The sequence below is a fragment of the Prionailurus bengalensis genome, chromosome C2 (genome assembly GCF_016509475.1).
Source record: "Prionailurus bengalensis isolate Pbe53 chromosome C2, Fcat_Pben_1.1_paternal_pri, whole genome shotgun sequence".
Lineage (NCBI taxonomy): Eukaryota > Metazoa > Chordata > Mammalia > Carnivora > Felidae > Prionailurus > Prionailurus bengalensis.
The window spans coordinates 65,551,422-65,570,772 of record NC_057350.1 but is presented as its reverse complement, the minus strand read 5'-3'; the positions used below and the strand labels follow the sequence as shown (position 1 = coordinate 65,570,772).

At 40.2% G+C, this 19,351-nt stretch overlaps 1 protein-coding gene across 6 annotated transcripts; it reads right to left on the bottom strand.

Annotated features, from left to right (window-relative positions):
* Positions 1 to 627: 627 nt before the first annotated feature.
* TEX55 (testis expressed 55) lies at positions 628 to 17,633 on the bottom strand. Of its 6 annotated transcripts, none has more exons than XM_043594227.1 (5): positions 16,310 to 17,633; positions 15,582 to 15,746; positions 13,729 to 13,791; positions 9,119 to 9,217; positions 628 to 760 (listed from the first exon to the last, which is right to left on the bottom strand). In XM_043594227.1, the coding sequence occupies exons 1-5, from the start codon at positions 17,510 to 17,512 to the stop codon at positions 710 to 712; spliced, it is 1,581 nt and encodes a 526-aa protein (XP_043450162.1). In that variant the 5' UTR covers positions 17,513 to 17,633; the 3' UTR covers positions 628 to 709. The 6 variants fall into 6 exon arrangements, with proteins under 6 accessions (XP_043450162.1, XP_043450163.1, XP_043450164.1 ...); XM_043594228.1 differs by having other exon boundaries at positions 13,729 to 13,788; XM_043594229.1 differs by having other exon boundaries at positions 15,582 to 15,728.
* Positions 17,634 to 19,351: the final 1,718 nt, after the last annotated feature.

The window sequence follows — 19,351 nt, the reverse complement described above, 5'->3', positions numbered from 1 at the left end:
TAATATTCTTTTTTTGATCTTCTTTGGGATTTGTGAACTTGTTATTATGCAGTGCTTTAGAGGAATGAGTTTTTTTTTTTTTTAATTTTTTTTTTTCAACGTTTATTTATTTTTGGGACAGAGAGAGACAGAGCATGAACGGGGGAGGGGCAGAGAGAGAGAGGGAGACACAGAATCGGAAACAGGCTCCAGGCTCCGAGCCATCAGCCCAGAGCCCGAGGCGGGGCTCAAACTCACGGACCGTGAGATCATGACCTGGCTGAAGTCGGACGCTTAACCGACTGCGCCACCCAGGCGCCCCTAGAGGAATGAGTATTGAAATATCAATGCATGGATAAGTATTACATGTATATATTTTGCATGATTAGCCTGAGGTATCTGTAACTTATGTGAATTTTTGAAGTGGATAGCTTATAGATTTTACTTAAAAATTAAGATTAACCGACTGCGCCACCCAGGCGCCCCTAGAGGAATGAGTATTGAAATATCAATGCATGGATAAGTATTACATGTATATATTTTGCATGATTAGCCTGAGGTATCTGTAACTTATGTGAATTTTTGAAGTGGATAGCTTATAGATTTTACTTAAAAATTAAGAACATATTTAGGCAGAATCACTACCAATGACCATTCAAAATCATTTTTCAGAGTGAGAAACAGAACATAGTGTAGATACTGAGGGTTGTAAACAATGTTGAGGAGAAATTCATTCTTTGTAGGTTTCACATTTGTCTCTGTTTTCCATCATTTCCTGTACCTGAGGAGAATGAAAAAGAATTTTTTTCTACTTGCAATTTTGGATGACTTGGAATTACTGTTATCTTGTGATGTTAAAATACATAGAAATTTAAACTACAAAAGTCCTTCTACTGACCAAGACAAATAATTTAGACTTTGATAAATCAAGAATACCTGTTGCAATTTCTAGGGGAACTAATAAAATATTAAAAAGAATTATTATGACAGTGACTCTATTCTGTTTGATACTGTAATTATAGGTACATATCATATACATTTGCCAAAACCTATAGAATTCACAACACAAAGAGAGAATCCTAACATAAACCACGGACTTCAGTTAATAATAATGTATCAGTATTGGCTCATCACTATAAGAAGTGTAGCACACTAATTCAAGTTATCAATAATAGGGAAAATTAGAGGTAGAAAATTGGGAAAGGAGAAGGGAGTAAATGAGAACTCACTGTACTTTCTTAATTTTTTTTCTAATGTTTATCTATCATTGAGAGACAGAGAGAGACAGTGCATGAGCAGGGGAGAGGCAGAGAGAGGAGGAGACACAAAATCCGAAGCAGGCTCCAGACTCTGAGCCATCAGCACAGAGCCCAGCGCGGGGCTCAAACTCACAAACTGCAAGATCATGACCTGAGCCGAAGTCAGATGCTCAACCGACAGAGCCACCCAGGCGCCCCAAGAACTCACTGTACTTTCTGATCATTTTTTCTGCAAACCTAAAAACTGCTCTAAAAATATAAAGTCCATTAATTTTTTGAAATCATCCTAATGGGCAACAAAAAAAATTAAGAGTGTATAACTTCTAAACTAATAGAAAAAAATAGAGTGATAAAAGAAGGCAAAAGTAGAGGAAAAGAAATAGAACAGGTAGAACTAATAGACAGCATATGGTTGGACAATAGATGTAAATCCACATGTATTTTTAATAACATCAAATATATGTGAGCTAAATTAAAAGCTTGTCAGATTTAAATAATGATAAAAATTTAAAAAGCATCTAAAACTTAAGGACAGTCAGTTAAAAGTAATAAGGATGGAAAAATCCATGTCATTTAAACATTGACTCTGAGCCAAGAAGTCAAAGTTCATTATATCTCTTAATGAAAGGTAGTTCAATTTACTGGAAAGATATAAGAATTCTAATTCATATGTATCTCATAACATAATCTTAAGTACATACAAACAGCATAAATTAACAGAACTATAGGAGACAGGCAAATCGACAGTCATATTGGAAGGCATGAACAACATATTTAGCAAACTTGGTCAAATCGATATATTTAAAACACTTCCTAATAATTTCAGAATAAGTTTTTTTCAATTCTAAGTAATTCATTAAAAGTTAAACATATGTTGCATCATAAAGCCAATCAATACATTTCAAATATTTGAAATCTTGTTTTATGAGTGAAGTGCAATTGGCTTAGAAGTCATTAGTCAAAGGGAAATTAGAAAATCCAATATTTAATAATTTATATAAATAATGTCTCTAACCCCATGAGTTGAAGAAGAAACATAATGAAAATTAGAAACTATTTTGAAGTAAATAAGTGAAAATACCACGTAGTTAAACTTATGTGATAAAACCTTAAATGCATATGTTTTATACAAAAAAGTAAGATCTGCTTCCTATATGCAAGAGTAAGCACTCAAAAATGAATCCTGCAGGGGCAACTAGTGGCTCAGTCAGTTAAGCACCTGACTCTTGATTTCAGCTCAGTTCACGGTCTCACGCTTCATGAGATCGAGCCCTGTGTCGGGCTCTGAGCTCACAGCACGGAACCTGCTTGTGATTCTCTCTCTTCTAGTCTCTGCTCCTCCCCCACTCACACTCTCTGTCTCTCTTTCAAAATAAATAAACTTAAAAAAATGAATCCTGCAAATAACAGCTATGTACTATGAATTAAAATCAATTAATGTGATACACCATATTCACAACATAAAGGATAAAAATCACATGATTGTGTTAATAGATCCAGAAAAGGCATTTGACAAAATTTAGCACCCTCTCATGACAAAAACTTTAAGAAAGCAGGAATAGAAGGAAGTTACCTCAACATAATAAAGGCCATCTATGAAAGGCCCATAGCCAACATCATACTTAGTGGTGATAAAATCTTTTCCTCTAAGATCAGGAGCAAGGCAAAAATACCCACTCTTACCACTTGAACGTAGTACTGGAAGTCATAGTCTGAGCAATTAGGCAAGACAAAGAAATAAAAGGCAACCAAATCAAAAAGGAAGAAATCATCTTTTCCACTTAAAATGGGTTGTATATTCTAGGTTTTCTGTAAGTAGAATTATTTTATTTCTAAGTGTTTATTTTGAGAGAGCACATATGAGTGAGTTGAGGGGGGGGGTGCAGTAGAGAGAGTGGGAGAGAGAGAGAGAATCCCAAGCAGGCTCAGCACTGTCAGTGCAGAACCCAACATGAGGTTGGTTCTCACAAACCATATGATCATGACCTGAGCTAATATCAAGAGTTGGACACTTAACCAACTGAGCCACCCAAGCATCCAGGTAAGTAGAATAATTTTAGGTTGTAGTCTATTATGAATACTATATTGTGTAGACTGAGTTCCACCATATTCTTCTGATAAATGTTGAAGTAGAAAAAAAGAATTCTAAAATTCGTATAGAACCACAAAAGACCTTGAATAGCCAAATTAAGCTGGAGAAAAAAGAACAAAGATGGAGACATCACACTTCTTTATTCCAAAATATATTACAAAGCTATAGTAATCAAAACAATATGGTACAGTATAAACACAGATATATAGGTCAGTAGAAAACAGAATAGAGATCCCAGAAATAAATCCATACATATACAGTCAACTGATCTTCAACAGGGTGCCAAAGATACACAAGAGGGAAAGGAACCTTTTTGCAACAAATGGTGCTGGGAAAACAGGAAAGAATGAAATTGGATCCTTAATAAAAATCATCAAAATGGGTTAAAGACTTATACATAAGATCTGAAACTGTAAGATTCCTAGAAAATAACATAGAGGGAAAACTTCATGACGTTGGTTTGGCAATTATTTCATGGATATGACACCCAAAGCACATGCAACAAAATTAAATAGGTGGGACTACACCAAATTAAAATTCTTCCACATAGTAAAAGAAACAATCAATCTCCCACCTACAGAATGGGAGAAAATATTTGCAAACCATATAGGGAGTTTATTTCCCAAATATATATTGTAGTTCCTACCATTCAATAGTAAAACAAAACAAAACAAAAAACCCCTAATAACCTACTTTAAAAATGGACCCAGGACTTCAGTGGACATCTCTGCAAAGAAGACATACAAATGACCAACAGGTATATGAAAAAATGCTCAATGTCACTAATCATCAGGGAAATGCAAATCAACAACCACCATGAGACATTATTGCACACTAGTTGGGATAACTATTACCAAAACAACAAAGACAATAAATGTGGAGAAATTGGAGCCTTTCCTGCTATTGGTGGAATGCAAAAATTGTGTAGCCACTATGGAAAACAGTATGGAGATTCCTCAAAAAATTAAAAATAGAACTACCACTTCTGGGATTGCCCTATTTATCCAACAGAATTGAAATCAGGATCTTGAAGAGATATGATCATTGGAGCACTGTTTTCATAATAGCCAAGATGTGTAAATAATATAAATGTCAATCAACAGATAAATGGATAAAGACAATGTGGTACATACACGTAATAAAATTCTAGTCAGTCTCAAAAAAGAAGAAAATTCTGCAATATGTGACAACATGGATGAATGAGGACATTATGCTAATTAAAATAACCCACTCACAGAAAGATAAATACTGCATCATTCCACTACATGAGGTATCTAAAGTGCAAAGTCATAGAATCAAAGAGTGGGATGACGGTTGTCAGGAGCTTGGGGCAGGGGAAAATGGGGAGTTACTAATTAATGGGCATAAAGTTTCAGTTAAGCAAGAGGAATAAACTGTAGAGATTTCCTATACAAAATTATACCTATGGTCAACAATAATGTGTGGTACACTTAATAATTTGTTAAGAGGGTAGATCTCATGTTAAAAGTCATTACCACAAAAAAATTTTATGTTTTTTGGAAAATAAATGGAAAAGACAATCAACAGATGCCAACTCCAAGATGATCCAATGTTGAGGTTATCAGATAAGTGTTTTTAAAGCACCTATTATAACTGTGTTCAGTTAAGTAAAGTCAAACATACTGGAAATCAAACAAAATATAAAATATCACAGAAAATAAATACAAAATAAAGAAAACTGAAAAGATATTTTAGAACTGAAAAATAAAAAATTCACTGGATGGGCTTAAGAGCAGAATATAGATGACAGAAGAGCCAGTGAACTTGAAAATGGAGCCAAGGAGTTATTTGATCTGGAGAGCAAGAAAAGTTAAAAGAAATGAGCAGAATTTAGGGATCTGTGGGATAATATTAAAAGGTCTAATATAAGGTTAATTTGAGTATCAAAAAGAGAAGAGGAAAAGAGACAGAGTATGGGGCAGGAAAATACCTGCCCGAGCCAACTTCCAAAACTTGGTGAAAGGTGTAAATTTATAAGATTTAAGCAGCTCAGGGGTGCCTGGGTGGCTCCATCAGTTAAGCATCCAACTCTTCGTTTCAGCTCAGGTCCTAGTCTTGTGATTCATGAATTCGAGCCCCACATCGGGCTCTGCACTGGTAATGTGGAGCCTGCTTGGGATTCTCTGTCTCCTTCTCTCCCTGTCTCTCCCTGGCTTGTGCTGTCTGTCTCTCACTTTCTCTCTCTCTCTCTCTCTCTCTCTCTCTCTCTCTCTCTCTCTCAATAAATAAATTTAAAAACACCTTAAAAAAAAGATTCAAGCAGCTGAGCTAACTCCCAGAATTATGAATTCCAATGAACATCATGATAAAACCTCTGGAAACTAAAGAAAATGACAAGATTGTGAAGGCAGCCAGAGAAAAATGGGACACTATATACAGGGGAACAACAATTTGGACGACTGTGGATTTCTCCTCTGAAACTATGAAGGCCAGAAAGTGATGAAACTACATTTTTAAGAGGTGGACAAGTCAATTCAGAATTCTATATCCAGCAAAAATGTTCTACAAGAATGTGTGATAGATTTTCAGATAAAGGAAAACCAAGAGTGTTCTCTTCCAGCAGCAAGCAAAAGAGGCTGAAAGAAGTTTTTCAGGTTGAAATGAAATAATTTCAGAGAGAAACATGGAAATTCACAAATGAGTGAAAAACATTAGAAATAGCAATTATCTGGATAAATGTAAAAGATTACTTTTTTGCTCCCTCTCTCTATGTGTATACATATATACACACATATTTATGTGTGTGTGTGTGCATGTGTGTGTGTGTTTGTGTGTGTGTGTGTATATATATATATATATATACACTGTGAAAGGTTAGGGATATATATTGTAATTCCTAGAGCGATCACTAAAAAATAATAGGAGGTATAGCTAAAGCCAATACATAAATTAAAGTAGAATACTAAATTTATTCAAATAATCCAAGAGAAGGGAGAAAGAAGATGGCGGCTTAGGAGGACGCTTGGCTCACTGCACGTCCTGCTGATCACTTAGATTCCATCTACACCTGCCTAAATAACCCAGAAAACCGCCAGAGGATTAGCAGAACAGAGTCGCCGGAGCCAAACGCAGACGAGAGGCCCACGGAAGAGGGTAGGAAGGGCGGCGAGGCGGTGCGCGCTCCACGGACTGGCGGGAGGGAGCCGGGGCGGAGGGGCGGCTCGCCGGCCGAGCAGAGTCCCCGAGTCTGGCTTGCAAAAGCGGAGGGGCCTGACGGACTGTGTTCCCACAACAAGCGCGACTTAGCGTCTGGGAGGTCATAAGTTAACAGCTCTGCTCAGAAAGCGGGAAGGCTGGAGGACAAAGGGAGGGAGAGCTGCTGAGCCCCCTGACAACAGAGCTCAGTTTGGTGGGGAACAAAGGTGCTCGCCAGCGCCATCTCCCCCGCCCATCCCCCAGCCGAAATCCCAAAGGGAACCGGTTCCTGCCAGGGAACTTGCTCGCTCCGCGCAAACACCCAACTCTGCGCTTCGGCGGAGCCAAACCTCCGACAGCGGATCTGACTCCCTCCCGCTGCCACAGGGCCCCTCCTGAAGTGGATCACCTAAGGAGAAGCGATCTAAGCCTGCCCCTCCTGCCCCCGAGCACCTTGCCTACCCACCCCAGCTAATATGCCAGATCCCCAGCATCACAAGCCTGGCAGGGTGCAAGTAGCCCAGACGAGCCACACCACCCCACAGTGAATCCCACCCCTAGGAGAGGGGAAGAGAAGGCACACACCAGTCTGACTGTGGCCCCAGCGGTGGGCTGGGGGCAGACATCAGGTCTGACTGCGGCCCCGCCCACCAACTCCAGTTATACACCACAGCACAGGGGAAGTGCCCTGCAGGTCCTCACCACGCCAGGGACTATCCAAAATGACCAAGCGGAAGAACTCCCCTCAGAAGAATCTCCAGGAAATAACAACAGCTAATGAGCTGATCAAAAAGGATTTAAATAATATAACAAAGTAAATTTAGAATAATAGTCATAAAATTAATCACTGGGCTTGAAAACAGTATACAGGACAGCAGAGAATCTCTTGCTACAGAGATCAAGGGACTAAGGAACAGTCACGAGGAGCTGAAAAACTCTTTAAACGAAATGCATAACAAAATGGAAACCACCACAGCTCGGCTTGAGGAGGCAGAGGAGAGAATAGGTGAACTAGAAGATAAAGTTATGGAAAAAGAGGAAGCTGAGAAAAAGAGAGATAAAACAATCCAGGAGTATGAGGGGAAAATTAGAGAATTAAGTGATACACTAAAAAGAAATAATATACGCATAATTGGTATCCCAGAGGAGGAAGAGAGAGAGAAAGGTGCTGAAGGGGTACTTGAAGAAATAATAGCTGAGAACTTCCCTGAACTGGGGAAGGAAAAAGGCATTGAAATCCAAGAGGCACAGAGAACTCCCTTCAGACGTCACTTGAATCGATCTTCTGCACGACATATCATAGTGAAACTGGCAAAATACAAGGATAAAGAGAAAATTCTGAAAGCAGCAAGGGGTAAACGTGCCCTCACATATAAAGGGAGACCTATAAGACTCGTGACTGATCTCTCTTTTGAAACTTGGCAGGCCAGAAAGAATTGGCACGAGATTTTCAGGGTGCTAGACAGAAAAAATATGCAGCCAAGAATCCTTTATCCAAATAATCCAAGAGAAGGCAATAAAAGAGGCACAGAAGAATAAGACATAAAAAGAAAACAAATAAAATGAGAGCTCTAAATTCAACCATATTGATAATTAGGTTAAACACTGATGGTTTAAACCAGGAGGTGGCAAACTTTTTCTGAAAAGAGCTGAATAATACACATTTTAGCATTGCAGTACACAAAATATTTGTTGCTGCTGCTGAATTCACCTCCCCCTTCCCCTTCTTTCATTTACTTCTCTTTTTCTTCTTCCCCTCTTCTCCTCCTTCTTCAACTACTTTATTTAAAAAAATTAAAAAAAATTTTTTGAATGTTTATTTTTGAGAGAGAGAGAGAGAGAGAGAGAGAGAGAGAGAATGAGTGTGGGAGGGGCAGAGAGAGAGGGAGACACATAATCCAAAGAAGGTTCCAGGCTCTGAGCTGTCAGCACAGAGCCCGACACGGGGTTTGAACTCACAAACCGTGAGATCATGACCAGAGCCGAAGTTGGACGCTCAACCGACTGAGCCACCCAGGCACCCCATTTAAAAATATTTTTTTAACATTTATTCATTTTTGAGAGACAGAGAGAGACAGACTGTGAGCAGGGGAGGGGCAGACAGAGAGAGGGAGACACAGAATCCAAAGCAGGCCCTAGGCTCTGAGTTGTCAGCACAGAGCCCAACGTGGGACTCAAACTCACGAATGGAGAGACCATGACCTGAGGTGAAGTCGGACGCTTAACCAACTGAGCCACCCAGACGCCCCAATTTAACCACTTTAAAAGGGCAAATTCTTTCGTAGCTTTTGGGCCATTTAAAAACAGGTAGCCCACAGTTTGCCTACCCTTGTTCTAAATGGTTCAGTTAAAAAGTAGAGATTATCATAAAAGATAAGAAAGACCCAAGTATGCAGTACTTACAAGAGACACAATTTAAATATAAAGCATTGTTAGGTTGCAAGTAAATGGATGAAAAAATATATACCAAGTAAACTGTAAGGCTGGGCTGGCTATATTAATATGAGGGGAAATAAACTTCAATAAATAAACTTTAAGGCAAAGAATATAACCAAGGAGAAAGATAGACATTTCATAACGATAAAAGAGTCAGTTAATCAGAAAGACATAATAATCATAAATGTGCATGTACCTTACAGTTTTCAGAAAATTTCCTGGCCTTAGTGTGTAGGAAAAGAGAACCCAACAGGAACCCTGCAGACCCTTGAGTTGAGATGATGGAGCCGAAATCCTAGGGAAATCAAGACAGTTATGGTCACAGGGCAGAGTGCCAGAGAGGAGAGAATGGTACAGAAAGAACTCTGGAAATCTGCAGAAGGTCCCCTTCCAGTAATCCCTTGCATATAGATTAGTGCATATATATGAGAAAACTACCAGAGGCCATGGAAAGAACCAAGCCAGGAATAGTGCCTATTACCACCAGTCAAACTAGAAAACCTCATGATTCATGGAGCATTGGGTGAAATACTCAAAAGGGTCTTGTCTCAGTAGTGGGGACTAATTAGCCCTAGACTGAAAACTGATCTGCTCCACTCTAAAAAAAAAATCTTAAAAGCAAAATCTGAAAAGACCAAGCTTTTTCCAAGTTAATTAGCTAGGCCCCAAAATAAAGTCCAAGAACATTTACAGGAAAACAAAAACAAAATTCCAGCACCCAGAAAGGCAAAATTCATAATTATCTTACACCAATCAAAAATTACCAGGCATATACCTACAACTAATACAATATCATGTGTCAATTATATCTCAATAAAAAAATTGCTAGGCATATAAAGAAGCAGGAAAATAAAAACAGTTATAACTGCATTCTCTGTTTAAAAAGTAAAGTAGAGGGGCGCCTAGGTGGCTCAGTCAGTTGAGTGTCCAAATTTGGCTCAGGTCATGATCTCACGGCTTGTGAGTTTGAGCCCTGCGTCAGGCTCTGTGTTGATGGTTTAGAGCATGATGCCTGCTTCAGATTCTGTCTATCTCTCTGCCCTTCCCCCTTGTGCTCTTTCTCTGTCTTTCTCTCTCAAAATAAACATTAAAAAAAAAAAGTAAAGTAGAGATATCAACACTCTAGAAAAGACACCAACTAAACTCCTAGGGATGAAACTACAACACTTATAATGTATGTAGTGAAAAATACACTGGCATTTTATTATTAATGGTACTTTAGACACTGCAGAAGATTAGTAAACCTGAAGACACAGTGATAGAAAGTATCTAAAATGATACAAAGGGAAAAATTTTTTAATAAACAGAGAATGAACTTCAAGTGACCCATTTTATGTATAATTGGAGCTCCTAGAGGAGGAGGCAGGGACAGAAAAATGTTTGAAGAAATAGTGGCTGAAAATTTTCCAGATAGAATGAAAACCATGAGTCCACAATTCCTAAAAGTTCAAAGGACCACAGCACAAGATACATGAAGAAAACTGCAACAATGTCACTTTAAATGAGAGTATAAACTGATCAGAGTACTTTGGTGAACCTTTTGGCAGCCATCTTTTTTTTTTTTTTCATTTTTATTGCTCTGAGGAGAGCTTTTATTTTTTTTATTTTTTTCAATATATGAAATTTATTGTCAAATTGGTTTCCATACAACACCCAGTGCTCATCCCAAAAGGTGCCCTCTTCAATACCCATCACCCACCCTCCCCTCCCTCCCACCCCCCATCAACCCTCAGTTTGTTCTCAGTTTTTAAGAGTCTCTTATGCTTTGGCTCTCTCCCCCTCTAACCTCTTTTTTTTTTTCTTCCCCTCCCCCATGGGTTTCTGTTAAGTTTCTCAGGATCCACATAAGAGTGAAACCATATGGTATCTGTCTTTCTCTGTATGGCTTATTTCACTCAGCATCACACTCTCCAGTTCCATCCACGTTGCTACAAAGGGCCATATTTCATTCTTTCTCGTTGCCCTGTAGTACTCCATTGTGTATATAAACCACAATTTCTTTATCCATTCATCAGTTGATGGACATTTAGGCTCTTTCCATAATTTGGCTATTGTTGAGAGTGCTGCTATAAACATTGGGGTACAAGTGCCCCTGTGCATCAGTACTCCTGTATCCCTTGGGTAAATTCTTAGCAGTGCTATTGCTGGGTCATAGGGTAGGTCTATTTTTAATTTTTTGAGGAACCTCCACACTGTTTTCCAGAGCGGCTGCACCAGTTTGCATTCCCACCAACAGTGCAAGAGGGTTCCCGTTTCTCCACATCCTCTCCAGCATCTATAGTCTCCTGATTTGTTCATTTTGGCCACTCTGACTGGGCAGCCATCTTTTAAAGCTGAACTTATGTCAATACCCTAGGACTTAGTAGTCCCATTTCTAGGTATGAACCCAGTAGAAATGAATGTACATGTGCACCAAGAAATAAGTACACAAATGTTCACTGCAGCATTGTTCATCACAACTAAAACTCTAACTCAGAATAGAAACTACAGAAATGAGGGGCGCCTGGGTGGCTCAGTCGGTTAAGTGGCTGACTTCGGCTCAGGTCATGATCTCGCGGTCCTTGAGTTTGATCCCCACGTCGGGCTCTGTGCTGATAGCTCAGAGCCTGGAGCCTGCTTCTGTTTCTGTGTCTCCCTCTCTCTCTGCCCCTCCCCCATTTGCGCTCTGTCTCTCTCTGCCTTTCAAAACTGAATAAATGTTAAAAAAAAATTTAAAAAAAAAGAAACTACAGAAATGAAAAGGAATGAATATGCATAAGATGAATGAATCTCATAAACATACTGTTGATCAAAAGAAGCCAGCCACCAAATAGTACATAATATTTAATTTCATTTACACAAAAATCTAAAAAAGCCAAACTAATCTAGAAGTCAGAATAGTGGTTATTTTATAGAAGAGAAAGGGTAGTGATTAGACTCAGGTGCCACGTGGGATTCTGAGGAGCTGGTAACGTTCTATCTCTTGACTTGACTGGTGGTTTCATGGGTTTAGCCAATTAGTGATAATTAGTCAACATGTACAGTTTTGATCTGTGTAATTTTCTGCACGTATGCTTGAAAAGTTTTTTAAATGAAAATAGATATAGTTTACTACATTACCAAAGTAAGGGAGAAAAATCACGCAGTCATCACAATAGATACAGAAAAATAATTTGATAAAACTTAATGATTCATGATGAAAAACTCTCAGAAAACAGACTAGATGAGAACTTCCTTAATATGATTAATAGTATCTATAAAACGGAGCAAACACCATACTTAATAGTTAAAAAGGGAAAACTTTTTTAAAACAAGATCAAGAGCAAGCAAGGTGAACCACTGTACCTACTTCAATTCAATACTGATTCTACTGGAGATCCCTAACTAGTGTACTATATCAGTCAGTGTCCCGACAGGAAATAGATGGCACATTCAAAATAGAAGAATTAGGGGCGCCTGGGTGCCTCAGTCAGTTGAGCATCTGACTTCGGCCCAGGTCTTGATCTCATGGCTTGTAAGTTTGAGCCCTGCGTCGGGCTCTGTGCTGACAGCTCAGCCTGGAGCCTGCTTCAGATTCTGTGTCTCCCTCCCTCTCTGCTCCTCCCCTGCTCACGCTCTGTCTCGCTCTCTCTCTCTCAAAAAGGTAAATAAACATTGAAAAAAAAAGAAGAAGAATTCAATGAAGATTCATCCAGAAAGAGTTTATTTAAAAGAATTAGGCATAGGGGAGTCACAGGAGATAACACAATAACCCAAAACCAGTAAAAGTGGAGGTTAAGGCATATGAATTAAGACAATCTTGTATGGAGCAAGGATAGACAAATATACCATCAGAATCAAATAAAAAGCAGTATGGGACATATGGTCTTTTACATAAAAGGTGCTGGGTCAACTGGATGTCTGCTTAGAACAGAAAATGAAACTTGACCCCTCCTCACAGCCTACACAAAATCAATCCCAAATTGACTGGAGATCAATGTCAAAAACAAAATAAACAAAATTTAACTCCTCCACCCTGCCAAAGAAATTCCACAAACTTCTGAGATAATATAAGGGGCTATGGTCAGGAGTTTGGACTAAGGAGACACTTCTGAAACAGGACAGCAGAAGTGATAATCATAAATTTAAAAGGTTGTTAAGGTTGACTATATCAAAATTAAGAATTTCTGTTTATCAAAGGATACCTTTAGGAGATAAAAAGGGAAGGCATAAAGTGGGAGAAGAAATATGCAACAAATACAACAAAGGGTGTATGATTTTCTAGAATACATATAAAACTGTTTTAAATGAGTAAGAAAAAGACAAAAAATGCCATAGAAAAAGAAGTTATTTCCAAATGGCCAATAGACAAATGACAAGGTATGCAACCGCCTTAGTAATCAGGAAAAAGCAGATCAAAGTTGCAGTGATTACTATTTACCCATCAAAACAGCTAGCGCTAAAAAGACATTAGCATTCAACGCTTTAAAAGTGCTCCCTTCATGGGGTACCTGGGTGGCTCAGTCGGTTGAGCGTCTGACTTCAGCTCAGGTCATGATCTCACAGTTTGTGGGTTCAAGCCCTGCATCAGGCTCTGTGCTGACTGCTTGCTCACAGCTTGGAGCCTGCTTCAGATTCTGTGTCTCCTTGTCTCTCTGCCCCTCCCCCATTCACGCTTTGTCTCACTCTGTTTCTCAAAAATAAATAAATGTAAAAAAAAATTTTTTAAGTGCTCCCTTCATGATAATCTAGTGAGTTGTACATGTCTTGTTTTGTACATGTGTATGTGTGCTATCTTTATTGTAATAAATAGAATTAAAACATTGTTTTTTTTCTCCTGTTCCATACCTGGTACAGCATAAAACTCAGGGGGTCCTCTGGCTTTTCATAGACTAAGTTTTCAGTGATCTGCTGAGAAAGGGCATGAGGCATGGCATTATGGTTCTGAACTAAAGTAATGTGGTTAGGTTATATATGAAGAAATCTCATGCACTGACCTAGTGTGCACCATAGCCTTTTAAAGAAATTCATGTATCTCTACAAAGTGACAAATTACTTTCTTACTACTCATAAAATCAGGCAAATTATGGTAAAATTTAGAGGAATAAAAATTTAGCCATAATAGCAATGGATACTTTTCTAGTTCCAAGATCAAACAGGTACTGAGACAGTTTTGGACAAAGTTTTTGTTTTGAGAATTCTGATTTTGCTAGACTGAGAAATTAGTGAATTAATCCCTTTATTTAAAAGAAAAGCCTTTTGAATAAATTAAAAACACTATATATCTTTACATAGAAACTTCCCTGTGAGCCATCTGATTCTAAAAGGTGAAAAAGATATTTAGTGTTTGTAATGATAAACGAGAAAACATATACAAAACTTCAGAAATTCACTTCCATACTTTGTTCTTGTTTAATAACCCAAAACATCAGAATAAAGTATAAGCAGAATTCTCATTTGCAGGGAATAACAGTGGGGCAAGTTCCAGGTATAAAATACTTAACATCCGTTAAATGCACCATGCCAATTATGTATTTCATATATGTTTCTATTGAGCACATATTTGATAACTAATTTTTCTTACAATCACGTTGCATTCGCAAGTATTATTTTTCCTTGGCAGATGAAGAAAATTATAGAATAATTTGAATTGTACTTTCTTCAACAGCTTTCCTCCTTCAGTTTAATAATTAGTAGTTCTTTGATTAAAGCCAGAAAACCCAGCCATTAGCACTCTCCCACAAAAGGACATTTTAAGAAAGAAAAGGCATAGAGCAGGGTTAATGAAGTAAAATCACTCATCTCTGTTTTATATGGGGAAATTGAGATTCACTGTTTATTAATTTTCTCCAAATCACAAAGATGAGAAGTGGCAAAGTTAGGTTGAAGCTTTGGGCTAACAGATGGCATAATTTGTGCTCTTGCTTCCATACCCTACTTCTTTAAACTTAAGTTTCTCCAGTAAAGTGTTTTTTTTTCTAGTTTAAATGTTTTCATTTGAGATGGGCCAGTCTTACTTTCCACCTTTCTAACCACAAAGTTACTACACGTGCACATTTTAACATACACACATGTGCCTCGTTGGTTAATAATATTAACATAAAAATAAATATGTCAGGCAAACAAAAACAAAAACCCACCAAAACCCCAAAATGTTATAAATGTGATAATCTCTTTTAATTCTATATTGGCCATGGAAATGTCATAGTTTAAAAGAGGCTCCAGCCCCATCTCTGGAGGTCAATAAGATTTGTAATTTCAAGAATTAAAAGCAACTTTTCACTACTTCTTTTCCCCCCTAAAGAATGCAGGTTTTTAGATGGTCACAGGTTGGCATCTTTTGAAAGTATTACATACCTGGCTGAAAAAGCTTTTTTTCTCTCAATTGCCAATATTTTGTCCTTCCTTCCCAGTCTGACTCAAACTTTAACCCTTGGCCATGTTTTTCCATATCAACTAACCTGCCTGATCTCTAATCCCTCTAAAGGGCTTTACATCATGGTAAGTAGCATTCTTTGGTGTTTATCATTTACTACTTTTGGTTGAATACATCTTAGTGCATTTACTGACTTCTCAATGAGATTATATCCCTTTTATAAACAAAGGCCATTCTTGTACCTCTAAAACCGAGGTCCAAGTTTGTTTTTTACATTGTAATTACTATAAAACTCGCTCTTAAAGAAAGGGATTGAGAGATTTACCTGGAATATTTGCAGAATGTGGTGTTTCTCCATGTATCGTAGTGCAACTTGATAAGGATCTTCGTATACGATAGGAGGGAATTGTCTCCTAGAAGTCTGACTGTATCCAAGAGGCCTCTTTCCTTCTTGGTATTCTGGAATATCATCCTGCAATAGAAATATACCCTCCACCCCCACCCCCAGAGAGTCTTTAATAAATGGAAAAGCCCCAGGAAGCTTTGTTGTTATTGTTGCTGTTTATCTTTGGAATCTGGTGTTCATGGAACCTGGACACCAGGAATTGGAGATAAGATACATTATGATGACAAACCTGGCTGATCCTCCTGACAATATAATGCACCTCAAGTCCTGGGAACTACCTAAGGTATCTCCAATCTACTTCAAATACTTTTCCCTTCACAAGGACCTCCAATTGACTCCAAATTCCTTTTCTTTGGTAGAAGCCCAGAGAAGGGAAATGACTTAGCGCCCCACAGTAAGCAGCAGAACCAAGACTCATGAATCCTGGTTCACTGATCCTTCCTGAATGGTCTTCCAGTAGCAGAAGACGCAACCCATCTATTTCCCACCCTTCTCCTGCCCTTCCTGAATAAACCATGATGTGTAGGTTTATTCCTCATCTTTGATCCAACATGCACCCTCATCCTGTCCTGCCCCCATACCACCACACTAGGCCCCTGGCTTGGCCTCCAATTTCCCAGGTGGTATCAAATGCCCCTTTAACCTACAGGCTTGGTTTCTGTGGCTTTAGTTTTTTCTTGACCGATGGTATAGTCCAGCTTGGATGAGATACAGGGAAATCTCTGGGAATAGGCTTGGTCTTTTGCTTGGAAGTTACTGGTGAATCTGGTATTAAATGAGTCAAATGCTTGCAGATCAGTTACACTTTCTGTGTCAGTTTCAGTTGAAACTGGGGAACTGTCCTGGTCTATTCCTCTGGCCTCAAATTTGCAGGGTTCTACTCTGAATTCAGCTTCTTTGGACTCCTTATTGCCACCAGATTGGGTAAATATTCTGTCATCATACTGGCCAGGTGCTCCATAGTCAGCCAGATAGTCTTCTCTGGGGTAATTCTCTTCATCCATTAAGTGGTCAACCTTGTAATAGTCACTGGAGTCAGTCTTGTCCACTGTAAGGTGATCGGCGTTACTTTCAGCCTGGTCAGCAGTTTGCTGTTCAGCTAGTTCAATAGCTTCCTCGAATACTTCGTGGTGAGTCTTTATAGACGTTCTGGAGTCAACCTGGTTAGACGGTATATAGCCAATCAGTTCAGAAGTTCTTCGTTTAACCAGGCCACACAACCTGCTGTCAATCTGTTCAGAAGTTCTTTGTTCAGCTTGGCTGGACATTCTGGGGTCAATCTGTCCAGAGGCTCTTGGTTCAGATGAGACAGACAATCTATGGTTAATCTGTTCAGAAGTTCTTTGGTCAGACTGGTTAGACACCCTACTGTCAATCTGCTCAGAAGAACTTCCTTCAGTCTGGTTGGACATTCTGCGGTCAATCTGTCCATCAGCTCTTCCTTCAGCCTGGCTGGACCCTCTGCGTTCAATCTGTAGGGAAGTTCTTTGTTCACGCAGAAGAGACATCTGGCTGTCATGATGGGCTTGGCCAGATGTCTTCTCATACATTCTTTGGTCATCCTGATCAAATGCACCACCCTGAGCAACATCAGCACGGTTGTATGTTCTGAGATCGGCCTGGTCAGATGTTTGGCCACCAGTGGGTTCATATACTTTATGGTCAGTCTGTCCAGACACTCTTTGGGCAGCCTGCTCAGCCCTTCTGTGATCATTCTGGTCATCTACCTCTTCTTCATGCTGGTTCTGCCAGTTGTCTTCCTGGTTGTCTGTCCTGTTGTCATCTGGGGACTTGGCTGTGCTTTCAGGTCCCAAGGACTCTGGAGGAGCCTCTTTGAGAGGTTCTTCCATCTTCTGCCCTGCTGGTCTAGGTTGCCAGACGCTGTGGGTCTGGCCGAGCTGGTCGCCTAGGTGACCTTCAGGGGCGCGCACGTCGCTGCTCGAGGGCTTTGTTTGGCCTCGGCGCACAGACTCTTCCGGGTGCGCGGGCGCCGCCCCTGCCCGGGTCTGGGCTGCCTCGGGCCGCCAGTGCCGAGTCCGCTGACTCGCCGTGCGGACACGAGCGCCGGGCGGACGCCTTCTCCTGAGAAGAGGTGATAACCACACGCGGCAGTCGCCACCGCCCAGCCGCTAAGCTCGGGGCTCTGAATCGGTGCCCCAGAGCGGTACCCGCAGCGTTCGAGTGGGGGTTCCCGGCGGCTGCGTGAAACCCGATCGCCCAGGTACCGCTCCTCTAGTCGCCGGCGACGTGTTATCGGAGGAAGCGGCGGGCGATCGCGTGGGGGCAGCATACTCCCGGTTGCCGCCCAATCAGATCCACGCTTGGTCGGAAGACCCTGGTTTTTTCGCAGGTGCTCCTGTAGGGGGTCAGTGCTGGGCACTGTGCTAGCGAATGGTTCTGCTGAATGCTCTTCGGCTTTAGGCTCTAGTCGGCGTTGTAGTGACGAGGCCAAACGTTGTGTTTTTTTCCTATTAAATTCTTAAAACCATTTTTTAATCCTGCCTGTACCAACAGTGCCCGTACCGTTTTCAGTGTACCAGGAAAGAATTTTGTCCTCCTAACACCCGTGTTGGCAAAGTCAGATGGGTCTTTCCTCACAATACGCGTGTAGAGAGGAGAGGTTTGCTCTCTTCCCCACCTTCACCACCACGCACCTCTGGGCGTTCATTGCTGCAGGATCATCCTCTTCTTTGTCTCCAGGGACAGATGAGCAGCTGTTTTCCTCCCCTTTGGGAAGAGCTGTCTTGGCCGTGGAAACTTGGGGCTGTGAAAGCCCCAAGGTATGGTTTTTTGTTTATTTGTTTTGCGGAATTAGACACACATGGCTGGAGGTCTAAAAGGAAGAGAGGAGATCCAGTGAGAAATGGGTTCTAAAATCACCCCCATTTAACTGATTTATAGCAGAAGGGATTAGGGGCCAGAGTTCCAGAAAGAAAGGGAGTAAGAAAGGGGAGAGGAGATAGGAGGAGCAATACTTAACAAGTGGGGAATTTGCACCTGGTGGTGATGGCCAGTGGGGTCTGGGTTTTGAGATCTGGCCCGTTCTTTTTTTTTTTTTTTTTAATTTTTTTTAAACATTTATTTATTTTTGAGACAGAGACAGAGCATGAACAGGGGAGGGGCAGAGAGAGAGGGATACACAGAACCGGAAGCAGGCTCCAGGCTCTGAGCCATCATCCCAGAGCCCAAAGCGGGGCTCAAACGCACGGACCGCGAGATCGTGACGGACGCTTAACCGACTGAGCCACCCAGGCGCCCCTGGCCCGTCCTTTTTGAAATAAGCGTTAAGAATCCACTCCAGGCCAGCATGCCCTCTACTTTCAGGAGTAGGACAGTACAGAGGTGGTAGGTGATGAGACATTTGTCTGACTCTTCAAAGCCTGAAATCACTGAGGCAGACCAACCATTGGTAGTATAATACCAGATATGCGGTTAGTATGAGTTTAATTGCATTCAGTAATTAGAGATATGCTTAAAATCCAAATGCAAATAATTGTGATCAAGATATGAAAGGGAGAGTGGGTACCATCGATGCCACATTTAGGAGTAAAAAGAAGAATCTAGGTATACTGAAGTAATATCATTTATGTAACAGTATCTAGAACATAGTAGGTGCTCGAGATGTGTTTGTTGAGTGTAAATATATGAAGGATCTACCTCATTTATTTATTTAAAAGTGTGTGGAGTGG